The following is a 17,159-nucleotide window of genomic DNA, read 5'->3' on the forward strand; positions in this document are numbered from 1 at the left end:
TTTCTTGGAGAGGGTGATGCATGTCTGGAATGAACTCCCAGAGGATGTGGTGAAGGCTGCTACAATTACAACATGTAAAAAGCATCTAGATGAGTACATGAATAGGAAGGCTTCAGGAGAATATGGGCCAAATACTGGCAAATTACATTAGATTAATTTAGGTAATTTGGTCGACATGGACAAGTTAGACTAAAGTGTTGTTTCCTTGCTGTACATCTTTATGATTTGAGACCTTATTACCACATTCAGTCCAACTTTATACACTTTGTTTTGAAATCACCTGGGCAATGGAGAAATATTGGTGGCAAGGACGCTTCAAGTTGCTGCTCTGGAACTTTTGAGGCCTTTAACTACCTAATAATAATTATTCTGCCATTTCCTTTATATTACTAGTTGCCTGCTCTTACTAAGCTTGTTGTGTCAATGAAATTATTTCATAGTTAAAGATAGTGAAGATTACTATCTAATGTGAAAATGGCTAGTCATTGCAATCAGAGATGAGGGAGATGTTATTTGTCTGTGTGCCTCTCCTATTGATGCATGTTTTCTTCCAGCTAAATGTAGCAATTAAATTAGAGAGGGTTACGACTTTCTGCTGCTGTGCTTCCTTAGTTCAAAGCTTCCAAAAGCAGCATTCTTGCTACTTTTCTTTTTACACATTGGATTAGAAAAGTAAACAGATGACAAATATATTGGAGAAGTTTTTTAAAATAAAACCATTGTAGCTTTCCATTAGATCTATTATTGAGAATTATGGTAACACAATCTTCAGTAACATCATTCAGTCCAATTGATTTGATATTCAATGATGACCACTGAATATTCTTGCTGCTTAGGGTGAAGAATGTCAATGCTTTTAATAAATTTAACTTCTCTACTTTTTGTATGTCAACAAGAACTACCCAAAGCTTAGGTCAGACATTTTGTTGTCGTCTTCAACAAATTACCTTAACGAGAAATTCTCTAATTTTCCAAGTATGATTGTCAGTTTGGTAGTGGCATAGACTGTTTAGTGTTGCATATTTGCATACAAACTGAGTTGACTGCAAGCAATGAAGAGATCCTATAAGAATGAGCTCAATCTGTGCTAGGCAATTTTCTAACTAACATTGAACTAGATTTTAAGCATTCAGTTCGCCAGTTTATTTGGTTATCTGACTATATATTCTAATCTTAGAATATTCTAAGATTTTTGGAAGATCATGATCATCCTCAGTTAATTTTATTCTAACATGTTTCAGATATTCAGATATTTATTTTTCATTTTTCTTCAGTCTGCTGATTTTAGGGCAAAGAAGAAGCAATGCAAGCAACTTAAGTTGAAGTTGTCTCACATCAAGCTAATGGTCAGCAACTATGATAACCAAAGATCCTGAATGTCAATTTCTGAAGCTACTGTCAATTACTTCATGCAAAATTAAAGCTGAACATTCATTTCCTGAAAGTGTAGCCATTTATTGTATCACATGAAATATAATGCCAATTTTATGGGCCAAAACTAAACCTAATGACATGGTTTCAAATATTTTCCTATGTTTCAAACACTTTTACTGAGGCACAATGAGAGTTTTTAAAGTTGGAACTTGATAAACCTGTGCCATAATTTTGTTTTGTTGTAAGAAATTTTAATGTGAGTTGTAAATAAGGATAAATGTTCTCCTTTTGTAAAAGCTTTTGAAATGATTCTTGATACTTAGTTTTACTAAAGCTTTGTATATTGGCTTAAATAGAACAAGTTATATTTGGATGTTCATTTGTTATATGCTGTGCAATGATTGATTATTTCTTTTTGAGGGATTTGTCTTAATAATTAGGACTTGCTCTCTAACCAGATATCTATTGCTATTTATACATCAAAATAGCATTAATATTGGAATTAAATATGCTGAATTTGGAAAAGTGACATTACCAGTAATGCATCAAACAAGCTGTTCATTTGGGTCATTGAAAGTTGAAGCACAGTTATGGTTTTACATGTATTTTTAAAATCCATGATAATGTTGATGGTCATATGTAAAAATGCTTTAATTTATATTTTAATACAGGATAATGATTCAGGGTCTTTTTTGCAATTATAAGTAGGAGACAGATACTGATGTCACAGCTCTAGTGTTTTTGTTTTGGAAAATAGCCTAATTACATTGTACCTTCTTCATGTTAAATAACTGCAAGCAAATAAAGCTGAAATATGAATGCAATTTTTTTATTGTTTGAGAGATACAATATTTTGTTTCTATAAAATTCACTTTTGTTTTTAATGTTTTCATTAAAACCTTTACTGTATTTAAGATAATTATGGTAAACTGCAAAATGTCTTAAATTAGACCTCCAAATATTAAAAATGCAAATACGCTATTTACATGTACCATTATAAATACTAAAATAAGATTTTTTTTATTGCTAAAATGTTGGTGGCAATGTGTGTTTTTAAAATTTGTATTCCTCTATGGCCATTAAATAAATACAAAAATGGTTTAATCATAACTTTAAATTTATAATTTTCAACATCAGTGCTCATGCAATTTCTAATGAAATGTCTTTATTAGTACACAATAGTTTGTATTGTACACAGAGTACCTTCAATTTTCCAAAATCTAAGCTATTTGACAGTAAGGAGCTAAATGCTAAGTAGTGGAAAGTTACAAGATAATTACAGAGCTTGATTAGAATGAATAGTTTTGTAAAGGCGGAGAAGGCAGCATAAAAGCTAAGGAGTTTTGGAGAGCGAATTGGAGTAAAGATGAGTTCAGTAAAAAGTCAAAGTGAAAGGAGTAGAGCATCTTCAACAAAAAAAAATTTTGCAAGTTGTAGGAATTTGCAAACATGGATGACAAGTGAGTTGCGTGGTATGTAGGGGTGATGATCAAAGTCAAACACATGTCAGGAAATCACCTGTAGTCTGCACTTTACAATAGATGTAAGATTGGACTTAGTGGAAGAGTTGAAGATTTGTAGAGGGCGGAACCTGGAAGCAAGTTGAAACCAGGCTGCAAATAATGACTGATTTCAGCTGTGGTAGGCACAATGAAACTTGTGAAGCATTTTCTAATTTTTCTGTGTCCCAATGCTCACGGTCACCAAACTCTTGGGATATATCATATTCTCACAGGTAATGTCATCTGGCAGCTGTTGGCAAAGCCTTGAATTTCCACATAAATTATGAACATGTTCAGAGAGAGGAAAGAAGCTGTGCACCACAGCTGTGAAAATTCCTTTCATATTTAAATCCAATTTTGATTTCATTGAAATGATTTGGACAGCAATGCAAGGTTTTCTCATCAACGCCTACATGGCTACTATTGCATCCTGAATAAATAGGATAATTTGTACATGATTGCTATCCAACCTCTGAAAGCATTTTCTTGTGAGGCCTGAACATTATGTTGCAACACAATAAAAATCTAGAATAAAATGTCTTTCATTCTGCTTTAGTTTTGCAATACCACACAATGCTGTTAACTTTTTTCACTAATCACTGTTGCAGAAGCAGAAAGACACCCCTCAAATGTCTTGCCCTCCATCTCAACTTAAGAAATGAAGCTTGACATTTGACTTTTAAGAGTAATTCAGGTTCTTTTTATAGAGGGAATTTGGGGAATAGTCATTTGTCACACAAAGGTTCTATTGTTAATAAGTAATTGAGAGACCAATAAACTTTGATACAAATGTGGCCTGGGATATAGTTCTAATGATTGGTTAGGACATACCTAGTCTAGAAATCAAGATGTACTTGCTAATTTTTTTCGATGCAAAGATATATTAAGGTTTTTGATTTATAATTTGTGCATGTCCCTCAGGAGCTGCATGGTGCTGATATTCACCAATTAGTTTCATTGTAGCTCCGGTTTCCTCCCACAATCCAAAGATGTGCAGGTCAGGTGAAATGGCCATGCTAAATTGCCCGTAGTGTTAGGTAAGGGGTAAATGCAGGGGTATGGGTGGGTTGCGCTTCGGCGGGTCGGTGTGGACTTGTTGGGCCGAAGGGCCTGTTTCCACACTAAGTAATCTAATCTAAAAGGCTCCAGGTAGGAAAATTACAAAAGGTCTAAAAAAATGTAAATAGATTATGGTTGGTCAATTATTATGTGGGAAAATTTGCATTTTGGAGGAAGAGTAAAGAAACAGAATATTATATCAATGGACAAAGTCTGCAAAACTCTGATAAAGAGGGATCTGAGTGTACTGGCACATCAATCTCTCAAGATTTGTATTCAGGTACAACAAATGATCGTGAAGGAAGATGGAATGTATACATTTATTCTCCAAGGAATAAAAGTATGTACATGCTGCTGCAGATGCCTAGGACTTTGGTGAGACTCTGGAATACTGTAAAAGAGTCTCCTTATATTCTAATATTAATCCATTAGAATCAGTTCAGAGAAAACCCACTCAAATGATCCATGGAATGAAGGACTTCTCTTCCAAAGAAAGGTTGGACCTCAGCCATTGGGAGTTTTGAAGAGTGGTTTGTGTGGTTAGCATTTCTGAAAGATTTCTACTACTGAGATTAAACTGACGTGTCATTGTTGGGTTTAGTCCTCCACCGGTTTTTGAACACAAGTGAGATTCTTGCAATTCTCAAATCATCTGGCACCAACTCTGTACCTAGGAGTGGGAGGACGATTATAGCCACTACATTCATAATTTTCTCCCTTCACAGTATCCTTAGATGCATCCCTTCTAAAATAGCCTTGAAGCACAACCAACCTCTATAAACTTATACATTTTTAAGTTCTGAAGCCCATCTAGTATCTCAACCAGCTCTGTTCTTATCTGGTAGTATCATCTTCCTTTGTAATGAGATATGTGAACTACATATTTAAATACTTGAGTAATACTCTCTGCTCCAATGCAAATATACTTTTTTAGTCTCAATCTACCCAGTTTTCTTTACTACTCTTACTATATATGCTGATTAAGGAATTTGTGACTCCCTTTTATGTTTACTACCAGTCTCATTTTACATTGCCTCTTCTGTTTCTTAGAGTCATAGCTCCTTGAAAGTGGAGTCACAGGTAGATATAAACCTGCACCCCAAGGTCTCTGTTCAGCAACACTCTCTAGGACCTTACCATTAAGTGTATAAATCCTGCTAAGATTTCCTTTCCCAAAATGCAGCACCTCTCATTTATCTGGATTAAACTCCATCTGCCACTTCTCAGCCCATTGGCCCATCTGGTCCAGATCCTGTTGTAATCTGAGGTAACCCTCTTCACTGTCCACTACACCTCCAATTTTGGTGTCATCTGCAAACTTACTAACTGTACCTCTTATGCTCGCATCCAAATCATTTATATAAATGACAAAAAGTAGAGGACCCAGCACCGATCCTTGTGGCACTCCACTGGTCACAGGCCTCCAGTCTGAAAAACAACCCTCCACCACCACCACCCTCTCTCTTCTACCTTTGAGCCAGTTCTGTATCCAAATGGCTAGTTCACTTTCCCCTGAACGTTCTATGTCTCAAACCTTCCAGTCTCTGTAACATTCCAACCCTCTTCCTACAGCATGGTGACCAGAATTGCACGCAGTACTCCAAATATGGCCTTGTACAGCTATAACCTGATGTCCCAACCCCTGTACTCAATGCTCTGACAGATTAAGGCAAGCATGTCAAACACCTTTTTTCACTACCCCGTCAACCTGTGATGCCACGTCCAAGGAACCATGTACCTGCATCCCCAGGTCTCTCTGTTTGACAAACTCCCACAGGCCCAACCATTAACTGGTTTGTCTTACCAAACTGCAGCACCTCGCATTTATCTAAATTAAACTCCATCTGCCATTCCTTGACCCACTGGTAGTTCAAAATGATATACAGATCTGTGCTGGTATACTAATGACAACTGGACAAACTGTTTCAACAACATAAACATTTTCAGAAGTCCATCCCAGTGCCATATTAACATTTGATATGGATAATGCCAATGCTTGGAACATTGAACCTGAAACAAGTATTTAGCTTACCATGTGTGGATTCCTGAGTATATTTCATGTAAGTTAGTTAATGGGATGTTACTTGTACATGTATCAGTGTTAGTTTAGCAGATAATTCATGTTGTTACTCCTCATTCTGAGAGTGTCCATATATTGTGCCAAATTGACCAAATGTACTCTTTGGGGCCTATAACTATTTGACAACCTCTTAGACTTCCTTGAAATGTTTACATGCCACAGATGGAACTTTAGAAAAGTTTTTTCACATGTTCCTTGGTTGACTCTTCCTCATATACTGCTGTGGAGCATGATGGGTTTCTCTGGGCGTTTGAACTTCTTGCATATTTTAGACCAATTTTCCAGTGTAGAACCTACTTTTGTATCTCATGAAATTACATTACTTACAGTGTGGAAACAGGCCCTTCAGCCCAACAAGTCCACACCGACCCGCTGAAGCACACCCAACCAGACCCATTCCCCTACATTTACCCCTGCACCTAGCACTACAGGCAATTTAGCATGGTCAATTCACCTAACCTGCACATTTTTGCACTGTGGGAGGAAACCCACGCAGACACGGGGAGAATGTGCAAACTCCACACAGTCAGTTGCCTGAGGTGGGAATTTAACCCAGGTCTCTATCGCTATGAGGCAGCAGTACTAACCACTGTGCCACAGTGCCACCCATTGGATATGAAATATTGTATACAAGCTTGGCATGTTAGACAAGTCACATTTAATACAAAATTTTAATGTTTTATTTACCTTTTTGATGGCTGCAATAGCTAAAATCCATAAAACCATAAGAAAAAGGACAGGAGTAGGCTGTTCAGAGCCTGCTCCGCCATTCAATAGGATCATGGCTGATCCCACATTTTTCATTTCTATTTTCCTGCATTTTCTTGTAACTCTTGATTTCCCTACTGATTAAGAACCTATCTATCTTGACCTTAAACATACACGAAACTCTGTCCCTAGCTCTCTGTGGCAAGAAATTCCATAGACTTTCAACTCAGAGAAGAAATTCTTCCTCATGTCAGTCTCAAATTGGCACCCTTTATTCTGAGACTATGCCCTCTGAACCTTGACTCTCCCAAGAGGGGAAACAAGCTCTCAGCATTTACCCTGTCAAGTCTCTGAATAATTTTATATGTTTCCATGAGATCACCTCCCATTCTTTTAAACTCCACTGAACAGAATCCCAACCTGGTTAGCCTTTGCTCATAAGACAATTATTTCATAGTAAGGATCATTCTTGTAAACCTTCTCTGACCTGCTTCCAATTAAAATGATATCCCTCATTAAAGAAGGGAAACAAAACTGCTCTCAGTATTCCAGATGTGGTATCACCAACACCTTATACAGTTGCAGTAAGACTTCCCAGCACTATACTCCAAACTCTATGAAATAAGGACCAACATTCCACTAGCTGTCCTGATTACCTGCTGCACCTGACCACTAACTTTCTGTATTTTGTACAGAAGTACCTCCAAGTCTCCAAGCTGTCAGTTTTTCTTCATTTAAATAATACTGTTCCTTTTTTCTCTCTTCCAAAATAAACAACTTCAAACAAACTTCATATTATACTCCATTTGCCAACTTTTTGCCCATTTACTTCACTTACCATTCCTCTATTTAAACTATATCCCTCCTGTAACTTACCTTTTCACCTATCTTTGTGTCATCTGCAAATTTGGCTACTGTACATTCACTTTCTTTCTCCAAATTATGAATGTATATCATCAACCATTGTGGTGCCAGCATTGATTGTTTGCCCTCATAATTTATTTTCTCTGGCTTTATTATCTCTTTAGTACTCCTTTGCTGAAATCTGCATTTATCCCAGTCTTTGCACGCATTATCTGCTTTTCTTTTTCAACTTAATACTTTCCTTAACTTTCTTAGTTGGCCATGGATAGTTTATTCCTCCTTTAGAATCTCTTCTTCTTACAGTGATGTATTTTGCTGAGAGTCATGAGTTACCTCCTTAAATGCTTGCCATTGCTGGAAAAGCTCCGTAGGTCGGATATCATCTGTGGAAAGTTAAACAGAGTTAATGTTTCGAGTCCAATGTGACTTCTTCAGAACTTACTGTTCTCCACCAATGCTTTCAGATCTGCTGAGTTTCTCCAGTGTTCTGTATATTTCAGATTTAAAGAATCTATATATTCTGTCCTTATTACAATAATTGTTTGTAATTCCTTTGTCTTGTGTTTGAGTTTATGGAAGTTGTGATGTGTCTAATCATTGAAATGTAGAACATAGAAAAGAGGAGCAGGTGTAGGCTATTTGCCTATTCTGCCAATCTATGTGATTATGGCTGATCATCCAACTCAGTATGCTGTTTCCACTTTGTCTCCATACCGTTTGATTCCTTTAGAATTAAGAACTGTATCGTTCTTAAAAACATTCCCTGTTTTGGCCTCAACTGCTTTCTGTGGTAGAAAATGCAACAGGCTCACTACACTCTGGGTGAGGAAATTTCTCTTCAGCTCAATTTAGTCACAACAGATATCAGGGAAAGTTTCCAGAATAGGAAAGGTGTGAATTATGCAGCTGGCTTTGACTTGCAGGAAGTTCTGGAGAGTACCAATAATTCATGTCATGTGATTATAGAAGTCATTTTAAGAATCTGGCAGTTTTCACAAAAAATTTAAAAAGGAAATCGTAATGAAAATATAATCTTACCAAATATTATGATTTGGAGATGCCGGTGTTGGACTGGGGTGTACAAAGTTAAAAATCACACAGCACCAGGTTATAGTTCAACAGGTTTAATTGGAAGCACTAGCTTTCAGAGCGCCGCTCCTTCATCAGGTGGAAGGAACGGTGCTCCGAAAGCTAGTGCTTCTAATTAAACCTGTTGGACTATAACCTGGTGCTGTGTGATTTTCAAAAATTATGAGTTCTCTTCATTTCCTACTGGGCATTACATTAGTGTCAAACCAGTAAAGTTTTAACTGCATAAATGCAAGGGTATGATATCTCTGCTCCAAGAGAATACCTTTCTGTGACACTTGAATGTGGATAAAAGTCAAGGGTTTAACATTGATTGAATAGATTGCAAAGATTGGCACTGTTCAACTGCTCGAGAATATTTAATAGAGGTTTTCAAAACCATGAGTAGTCTGGCTAAAGTAAATAGGGAGAAGCTATTCCCATTCTAAAAAAAGGAACAAGAGGGCGAAGATTGAAAGTGTTAGGCAAAATATGCAAGAGTTATGCGAGGAAAAAAAAACTTTTCACAACGAATTGTTAGGGTATGGAATACACTGCCTGAAAATGTGCTGGAGTCAGGTTCAATTGGATAGGTGCAGACATGATGGGCTGAATAGTCTTCTGCAAATTAATATTTCTGCTATTAAGATGTTTATCTATTTGAATCGTTTGCAATAGTTTAAGTGAGAAATGGTCTGGTATTTTTAGAGTTTCCTCATGCATTTATACCTCCTGAGTATTGCTCGTGAAATATTGAAGTTACACACATCCTCCATGCAAAAACATTTCTACACCTTTTCCCTCGTATATTTGTTATTTGCTGAATAGAAGCATACATTTTCAGAGAAATTTACGTCCTGTGTGTGATCTGCAAATTTATTTTTTAAAAAAATGTATCTGTTTGCATCCCCGTTGGGATTATTTCAGACCTGCAGCTGATCACTCCCTCTGGCGGTGATCTGCCCACATCCAGGCGGAACCTTCGGCTTGTTCCCGTAGGGCAGGGCGGGTATGATTGTGTGTTACGCAGAGAGCTTCTAGTTGGTGTCACCTTAAACTCGGTTCGGGCTGGGGGGTGAATGCTAAAATATAGTCCGTTGCGCGAAATCAAGGTGAGCAGATGAAAGGGATTTGGTCAGAGTTAGGGAACAAGACTGTGATTTCAGTCAGGGATAGAGGAGAATGGGGCGGGGGTAGGTAGGTGTGAGGCTGTGGGGATCTGTGATAGTTCTGGTGAGGCACGGGGTGGGTGGGGACAATGTGAGGCTGTGGGGATGGGACCATGGTGGTGGGAGGGGGAAAATAGTGAGAAAACCAACTGGGCTTTGAGGGTGTGGGGGATGATTTGGGTCAGAACCAACTGTGCTAAAAGTAACAAGTGAAGTAATTATCTTGTGATGACGACAGAGTGGATTGGGAAAGGATTGTAACAGAAAAGACTGTGTGCAAACATGTAAGAGAATAATTCATAACTTGCAGCAAATATGATGATGAAGTGATTCTAGAAAGGGGTTAAAACACCATGGTTAACCAAGCAAGTTAAAAATATTATTATATTGAAAGACAAAAACTCATGTTATGTGGCAGTGATTAGTGGGAAACCATAGGATTCACAGAATCGTACAGCACAGAAGATGCCCTTTGTCTCATTGTGCACTGACAAAGCACCTACTCGGATCCCACTTTCCAGTGCTTGGCCCATAGCCTTGAATATTATGACACTTCAAGTACTCATCCAAGCACTTTTTAAAGGTTGTGGGCTCTTCCGTCTCCACTATCTTCCCAGGCAGTACGTTCTAGATTCCCATCACCTTCTGGGTGAAAATCGTTTTCTTTAAATCCTGTCTAAACATGATCCTGTTCACCTTAAAGTCATGTCCCTTTGTTATTGATCCTTCAACTAAGGGAACGAAGTTGGATTTCTATCTAACTTGTCTATGCCCCTCATAATCTTATACACCTCTCTGTCTTCTCTGCTCCAACAAATATAACCCAAGCTTATCCAGCCTCTCTTCATCGATAAATTGCTCCATCTCGGGATTGGAAAACTTTTAAATGCCAAAAGACAATGACCCAAAATATGAAGAGGGAGAAAATAAACTATGAGGGCAAACTAGCAAGTAATGCAAAAAATGCAAGTGCAAAAACAGACAGTAAAAGTTTCTTTATATTAAATGTAAGAGAAAAGCAAAGGTAAACATGGGCACCCTACAAAATGAGGCTGGCAAAATAATAATGGGGAATCAGAAAATGGAAATAAGTACTTGAGTCAGTGTTCATGGGCAGACACTGAAAGCGTTCTAAAATGTTAAATAATAAAAGAGCTAAAGAGGTGGAAGGAAATAAATGCATTAACCTCACCAGAGGAAAATGTGCGAGGGAAACTAATGGAGATCAAGGAGACTGCCAAAGAAAAAGTGCTAGTAGTCATTTTCCAAGTATCCTTAGATTCTGATAAAGTCCAGGAGGATTGAAGAACTGCCGATGTTACTCCCTTATTCAAAAAGGAGACAAAAACCAGTAACGATAGGCCAAGTCACTGAGAAATGTTAACAGTTTATTATAAAGGATGTAACAGCAGAGCATTAGGAAATACAGAAGATAATCAAACATCATCAACATGGCTTCATGAAAGGAAACTCATGCCAGAGTTATTAGTTATGTAAGGAGGTCAGGGTAAATAAAGGAGAAGTTGGGAATGTACTATGTTTGGCTTTTCAGAAGGCATGAGTTGGCTATGATAGATTGGGGGATGTTGCTTGAATGGATGATAATTAAAAGTCAATGGAAAACATTCAAAGAATGCAGGGGTGAACTGCAACAATCATTCCTTCGTGTTTGGTGCAAAAGTAAAACTGGAAAGGTGACTAAACCATGGCTTGCAAGAGAAATTAGAGACATTATTAGATCCAAGGAAGAAGTGTACAAATTAGTCAAAAAAGCAACAGACCTGAGAAGTGAGATTGGCTTAGAATTCAGAGAAAGGGGGCAAAGGGATTGATTAAGAAAGGGAAAATAGAGTATGTTTGCAGGGGATGTAAAAATTGACTATAAATATTTCTTTAGGTGCATGAAGATAATAAGTTTGGTGAAGGCAAATGTTGATTCCTTATTGTTAGAAATGAGAATTTATAATGCAGAACAAAGAAATGACTGACTAACTCAACCTACTTGGGTTCTGTATTCACAAAGGATGAAACATGTGGTATGTGGGATTTAGTGAGAGAGAGGAATGATAGAAAATCAGTGTTAGAAGGAAATGGTGTTGGGGAAATTGATGGGATTGAAGGCAGATAAATACCCAAGGCCAGTTAACCTACATCCCAGGGTATGCAAGGAAGTAGAAATAGTGAATGCATTGATGGTCGGCTTCCAAGATTTTTTAGATGCTTGAACAGTTTCTACAAATTGGGGATAATGTAACCCCTTTATTTAAAAAGGGAAACAGAGAGAAAATTGAGAATTATAGACCAGTCATCTGCTGATAGTGGGGAAATTGCTAGAGCCCGTTACATAAGATTTAATAGCTGAATACCTGGAAAACAATACCTAATTGAAACATATAATGTTCTTGGGGAGGCTTGTCAGGTTAGATGGGGAGAGGTGTCCCTCTTGTTGGAAAGTCTAGGACTTGAGGGCCCCTCAGATTAAAGGGTCAGGAGGAACAACTTCTCAGAGACTAGTGAATCTGTGGAACTGTTTACTGCAGAGGGCTATTGAGGCAGGGTTGTTAAGTACATTCAAGGCTAAAATAGTAAGATCTTTAACCAGTAAGGGAATCAAAGGTTATGGGGTAAAGACAGGAGAATGAATTTGAGGACTATCAGATCATCCATGATTTAATTGAACGACAGAAAAGACTCTGCGCTGAATGGTTTATTTCTATTGCTCTTGTGGGTGAGGGGTGGGGGTTATGAGAGATTTGGGATCATGTATGATGGTTTCAGGGAGCAGTATGGGCTACGGAGTAAACAGCTTGTGGATCTTGAGAGCTGTCTATGGAGTACGAGACAAATTCTGAGTCATTAAAGGCAGACACTACAACTCCTCTATAAGCAGTGAAAGCCATATGATCAATTTGCTGTATAACCATATCTGCTTTCATTCTTCTTTGACAATCTCTGCCCTGATTTTGCCTCTTTGATTTCTGTATTGAAATCACCAACTCCTTGAGGGAATACACAAAACAAAGAAAATTACAGCACAAAAATAGGTACTTTGGTCCACCAAGATTGCACTGACACATCATGCCTTCCTAAACTAAAAACCTTTTGCCTCTATGCGCTCCATATCCCTCTAATTCCTGCCTATTCATTTATCTGATAAGATGCCTCTTAAATGTTGCTATTGCATCTGCCTCCACTGCCACCACTGATGGCACATTCCAGACACTTTCTCAAAAAACTTGCAATTCACATTTCCTTTAAACTTACTCCCTTTTACCTTAAACCTATATCTCTAATAATTGACATTTCTACTCTGGGAGATAGACTCTGAATATCTATTCTATCCATGCCTCTATATAATTTTGTAAATTTCTATCAGGTCCCCCCTCATCCTTCGACGTTCAACTGAAAATAAACCAAGTTTATCAAGTCTCTCCTCATAGCTCATATCCTCCAAACCAGGCAATATCCTGGTAAGCTGTTTCTCTACCCTCTGTGAAGCCTCCACATCCTTTTAGTAATGTCACAACCAGAACTGTATACACTATTCCAAATGTAGCATAATTAAAGTTGTATAGAGCTGCAACGTGGCTAGCCAATTTTTATACTCTGTGCCCCGACTAATAAAGGCAGGCATGTCATATATCTTCTTAACTACTGTATCCTGCAGTCCTTCCACATCCAGCAGACAATTTCCTGTAATCCTTCCACATCTGGCAGAGATTTTCCTGCACCTTCACGCCTGGAGGAAGAACACCTCATCTTTTGTCTTGACTTCCTCCAATCACACGGGATTAATGTTGATTTCACCAGTTTTCTCATCTCCCCTCCCTCCACCTTGTCCCAGATCCAGCCCTCCAACTTGGCACCAACCTGTTGACCTGTGCTACTAGTCCATCTTCTTTCCCACTTATCTGCTCCGCCCTCTGCTCCGACTTATTACGATCACTCCCCATGTCGACTGTCCTGCTCCTCAGGTGCTGCTCGACTGGCTGTGCTTTTCCAGCATGACATGTTTTGACTCTGATCTCCAGAATCTGCAGTCCATGCTTTCTCCTTCCTTATCCACTTGCATTGTCACTTTCAGGGAACTGTGGACCTGTATGCCTACATGTCTTTGTATAGATTCTGCCATTTACTGTATAGTGCAAAGCCTGTCCACCTTTTGGTAGTTCTCTAATACTTGGCTATTACTGATTTATAGATATGAGCTGTGAGTGATGGCAGGGATACACATTTGGTTTTGGAGTATAATGACTAATCTGTGATGTATAGGACTTTTCTACCAGGCCTTTAGCTGGCTCTAAATTTAAGTAAATCAGCACAAACCTATAACTTGTGGCTAAGCTATTAGATGAATTTCTTGGATGAGAATTTTGTTTTTTCAGGAAGATCACACCAATATTGATTATAAATCCTGCTCTTAAAATTTCTCTAATGTTCATATGTCCGGAGAAGCATGAGGCTAGGCCACAGACTGAGCAGTTGGAAATTTAGACTTGTGTTATTATCTGCATTTTTTTTGAGGTACTTGATGGGAAATGGGAGTGCATTTTTAGATCTAGAGTAATAGAGTGAGCATGATGATTATTCTTTGTGAGCAATAAATAGAAAATGCAATGTTTTGTAATTACTTGTTATTTTAAAGTTTAGAGCTATCAAAGAAACTCACAGGAAAAAATGTATGACGAAGCAGAAAAAACCAAACGTTGGGAAGGAGGCTATGAACGCACTTGGTATGTATTCTAGTTTTACTCAAGATTGAACATTTCTGTGCTGTTTTGAATATTGCTCCATGATGTTTAAATCAAAGCTTGGTGGGCAGATGTGGGCTCCATTTAATGCCTCATCTGAAAAATGGCACCTTGGGGATATTAGTCAAAATTAGGGCTACTTTACATGGGTGTGAATGTGGTAAATAAGTTTGATGAGTAACAGGTGCAGATTGCCATGTGAAAATGTGATGTAGCTGTAACAGAAACTTGGCTCAAAGAAGTGCAGGGTTTAATTTTAAATATTTACAGAGACGAGGGCGTTCAAGAAAGATCAGAAAATGGGAAGGGATAGCATCAATCATTAATTGTAGCATTGCAGTGCTGAAGAGAGAGCATGTTCCAGGGATGTCTAGTTCAAAATCTGGTTGGTTGGAGCTAAGGAACGCAAGAGGTGCATATGCTTTGCGTGCTGTTGTCTTTGGTCATCAACTGGGGAAGAAATATAAGAACAAATTTTCAAGGAAATTAAAGATGTTCAAGAATTGTAGAATGGATTATAATAGGAGAGTTCGATTATCCAAAAATAGACTGGGTAGAAAGGGGCAAGAGTTCCTTGAATGCCCTCAGCAAAACTTCCTACAGCATTATGCTTCCAAGTGCAGTACTGACTCCTTTTCAGTGGACCTGGTTCTTGGGAATAAGATGAGCCAAGTGGATCAAGTGCCAGTCAAGAACCATTCAGGGGACAGTGATCATTTATATAATAAGGTTTAGGTTTGCCAAGGAAAAGAACAATGAATGATGAACACATAAGGAATTATCTGAGAGAAAGCCATCTTTAATGGGGTAAGAAAGGATCTGACCCAGATTAATTAGAGTGAATTGTGGCAAGCAAAACAGTATCTGAACAATGGGCTGCTTTTAGAGAAGACTGAATATAGCACTGTAATGTGTATGGAAGCAAAAGGAAACAAATCCAGATTTCAGATCTCCAGCATCTACAAAGAAATCCAGAGCTCTCTGAAAGACAAACCAGACTAAGATGAAGAGGCAAAGTGTGTTTAAGACACATCAATTGGAGAATCAGGCTGAATATATCAAGGTTCAGTAGGTAAGTGAAAAATCATTTAAGATCAGCAAATGGTATGAAAAGCGACAAGTAGCTGAGACAATCATGAAGTGTTTGAAAAAGCATTTAAATAATAAAAACATGGTAAATGGAGGAGTAGGGCCCATGAGGCCTCCAAAAGGGATTTACGCATTGAGGCAATGGGCATGGGTGAGCTATTAAGTTAATAGAATTATCGAATCCCTACAGTGTGGAAACAGGCCCTTCGGCCCAACAACTCCACACTGGCCCTCCGAAGAGTAACCCACCCAGACTCATTTCCTCTATCCTATTACCCTATATTTACCCCTGGGTTCCTGAAGAAGGGCTTATGCCCGAAACGTCGATTCTCCTGTTCCCTGGATGCTGCCTGACCTGCTGCGCTTTTCCAGCAACACATTTCCAGCTCTGATCTCCAGCATCTGCAGACCTCACTTTCTCCCCTGACTAATGCACCTGATCTACACATCCCTGAACACTATGGGCAATTTTTCATGGTCAATTCATCTGACCTGCACATCTTTGGAAACCAGAAAACACCTGGAGGAAACCCATGCAGACACTGGGAGAACGTACAAACTCCACACAGATCAGTTGCCTGGGGCTGGAATTGAACCCGGGTCCACTAGGTCATTGTGCCGTCTCATAATTCTTTATGAACAAGATGCTACACAGATCATGGTATAACAGGAAGTAAGGCAGACACGTTTAAGGGTGGAAAAGGCAGGACTGGATGTAATCCATTAAAGCATACTGAAGAAAGTGCGTAAATTGTAGAGACCATAATTTTCAAGTCTTCCTTGGATTCCTGAGTAGTACCATGTTGGTAGGTTATGTAGATTGATTGGAAAAGTTGGGCCTGTTTGTCTTGGAGAAGAAAAAGCTTGAAAGGGGATTTGATAGGGATATTCAAAATCTTGAGGGGTCTAGTCAGAGTAGTTAGGAAAGAATGTTCTCACTTGCAGGAGGATCAAGAACAACTGGGTATAGATTTATGGGAAATCACAATAAGATACAATGGTGACATGAGGAAACCTTATTCACGCAGTGAGTGGTTAGGATGTATTTCTCAAGCATGTGGTGGAGGCAGATTTAATCAAAGTGTTCAGGAGGAAGTTGCATTTTTACTTACCTGAAAGGCAGGAAAGTGCTGGGTAATAGGCGGAGCTAGGGGAATGGCACAAGCTACATTGCTTCCAAGGAGAGCCAGCGTAGACGTGGCAGATCAGATGGCCTTTGTCCTTGCTGCAATTTAAGAATATGCCATTGCCTCATTTTTGAATTGAACTGCCAATTAGTATTCTATACTTGAGTTTATACTGAATCTGTGTTCATTGATGTGGGAATCGCTGACCAAGCCAGCAGTTATTACTCGTCTAATTGCTCAGAGGACAGTTAAGAGTCAACCACATTGGATTTGAAACAAAACATTCATGGGATGTGGCCATCACTGGCCTGCCAGCATTTATTGCCTGTCTCTAATTGCCTTTGAGAAGGTAATAGTGAGCTGCCTTC

General features: G+C 38.6%; 2 protein-coding genes across 6 annotated transcripts in view; both read left to right on the forward strand.

Moving 5' to 3' along the window:
* Positions 1–2,484, forward strand: part of oclnb (occludin b) — a 33,454-nt gene extending 30,970 nt beyond the window's left edge. For both annotated transcript variants that reach the window (XM_043707936.2, XM_043707953.2), the window contains exon 9: positions 1,275–2,484. In XM_043707936.2, coding sequence (XP_043563871.1) covers positions 1,275–1,376 — 102 coding nt within the window. In that variant the 3' untranslated portion in view covers positions 1,377–2,484. The remainder of the gene's footprint in view (positions 1–1,274) is intronic.
* Positions 2,485–9,695: 7,211 nt separating this feature from the next.
* Positions 9,696–17,159, forward strand: part of gtf2h2 (general transcription factor IIH, polypeptide 2) — a 39,754-nt gene continuing 32,290 nt past the window's right edge. The window contains exons 1-2 of one of the 4 annotated variants that reach the window (XM_043707894.2): positions 9,696–9,767; positions 14,470–14,557. In XM_043707894.2, the coding sequence (XP_043563829.1) occupies positions 14,502–14,557 (56 nt within the window). In that variant the 5' untranslated portion in view covers positions 9,696–9,767; positions 14,470–14,501. Of the gene's footprint in view, positions 9,768–10,090; positions 10,109–14,469; positions 14,558–17,159 lie in introns of those variants that run through there. The other 3 variants (XM_087999980.1, XM_043707904.2, XM_087999974.1) reach the window with 3 other exon arrangements.

The sequence above is a fragment of the Chiloscyllium plagiosum genome, unplaced genomic scaffold (assembly GCF_037043375.1).
Source record: "Chiloscyllium plagiosum isolate Xiang-an unplaced genomic scaffold, Cpla_swu_hap1 HiC_scaffold_2, whole genome shotgun sequence".
Lineage (NCBI taxonomy): Eukaryota > Metazoa > Chordata > Chondrichthyes > Orectolobiformes > Hemiscylliidae > Chiloscyllium > Chiloscyllium plagiosum.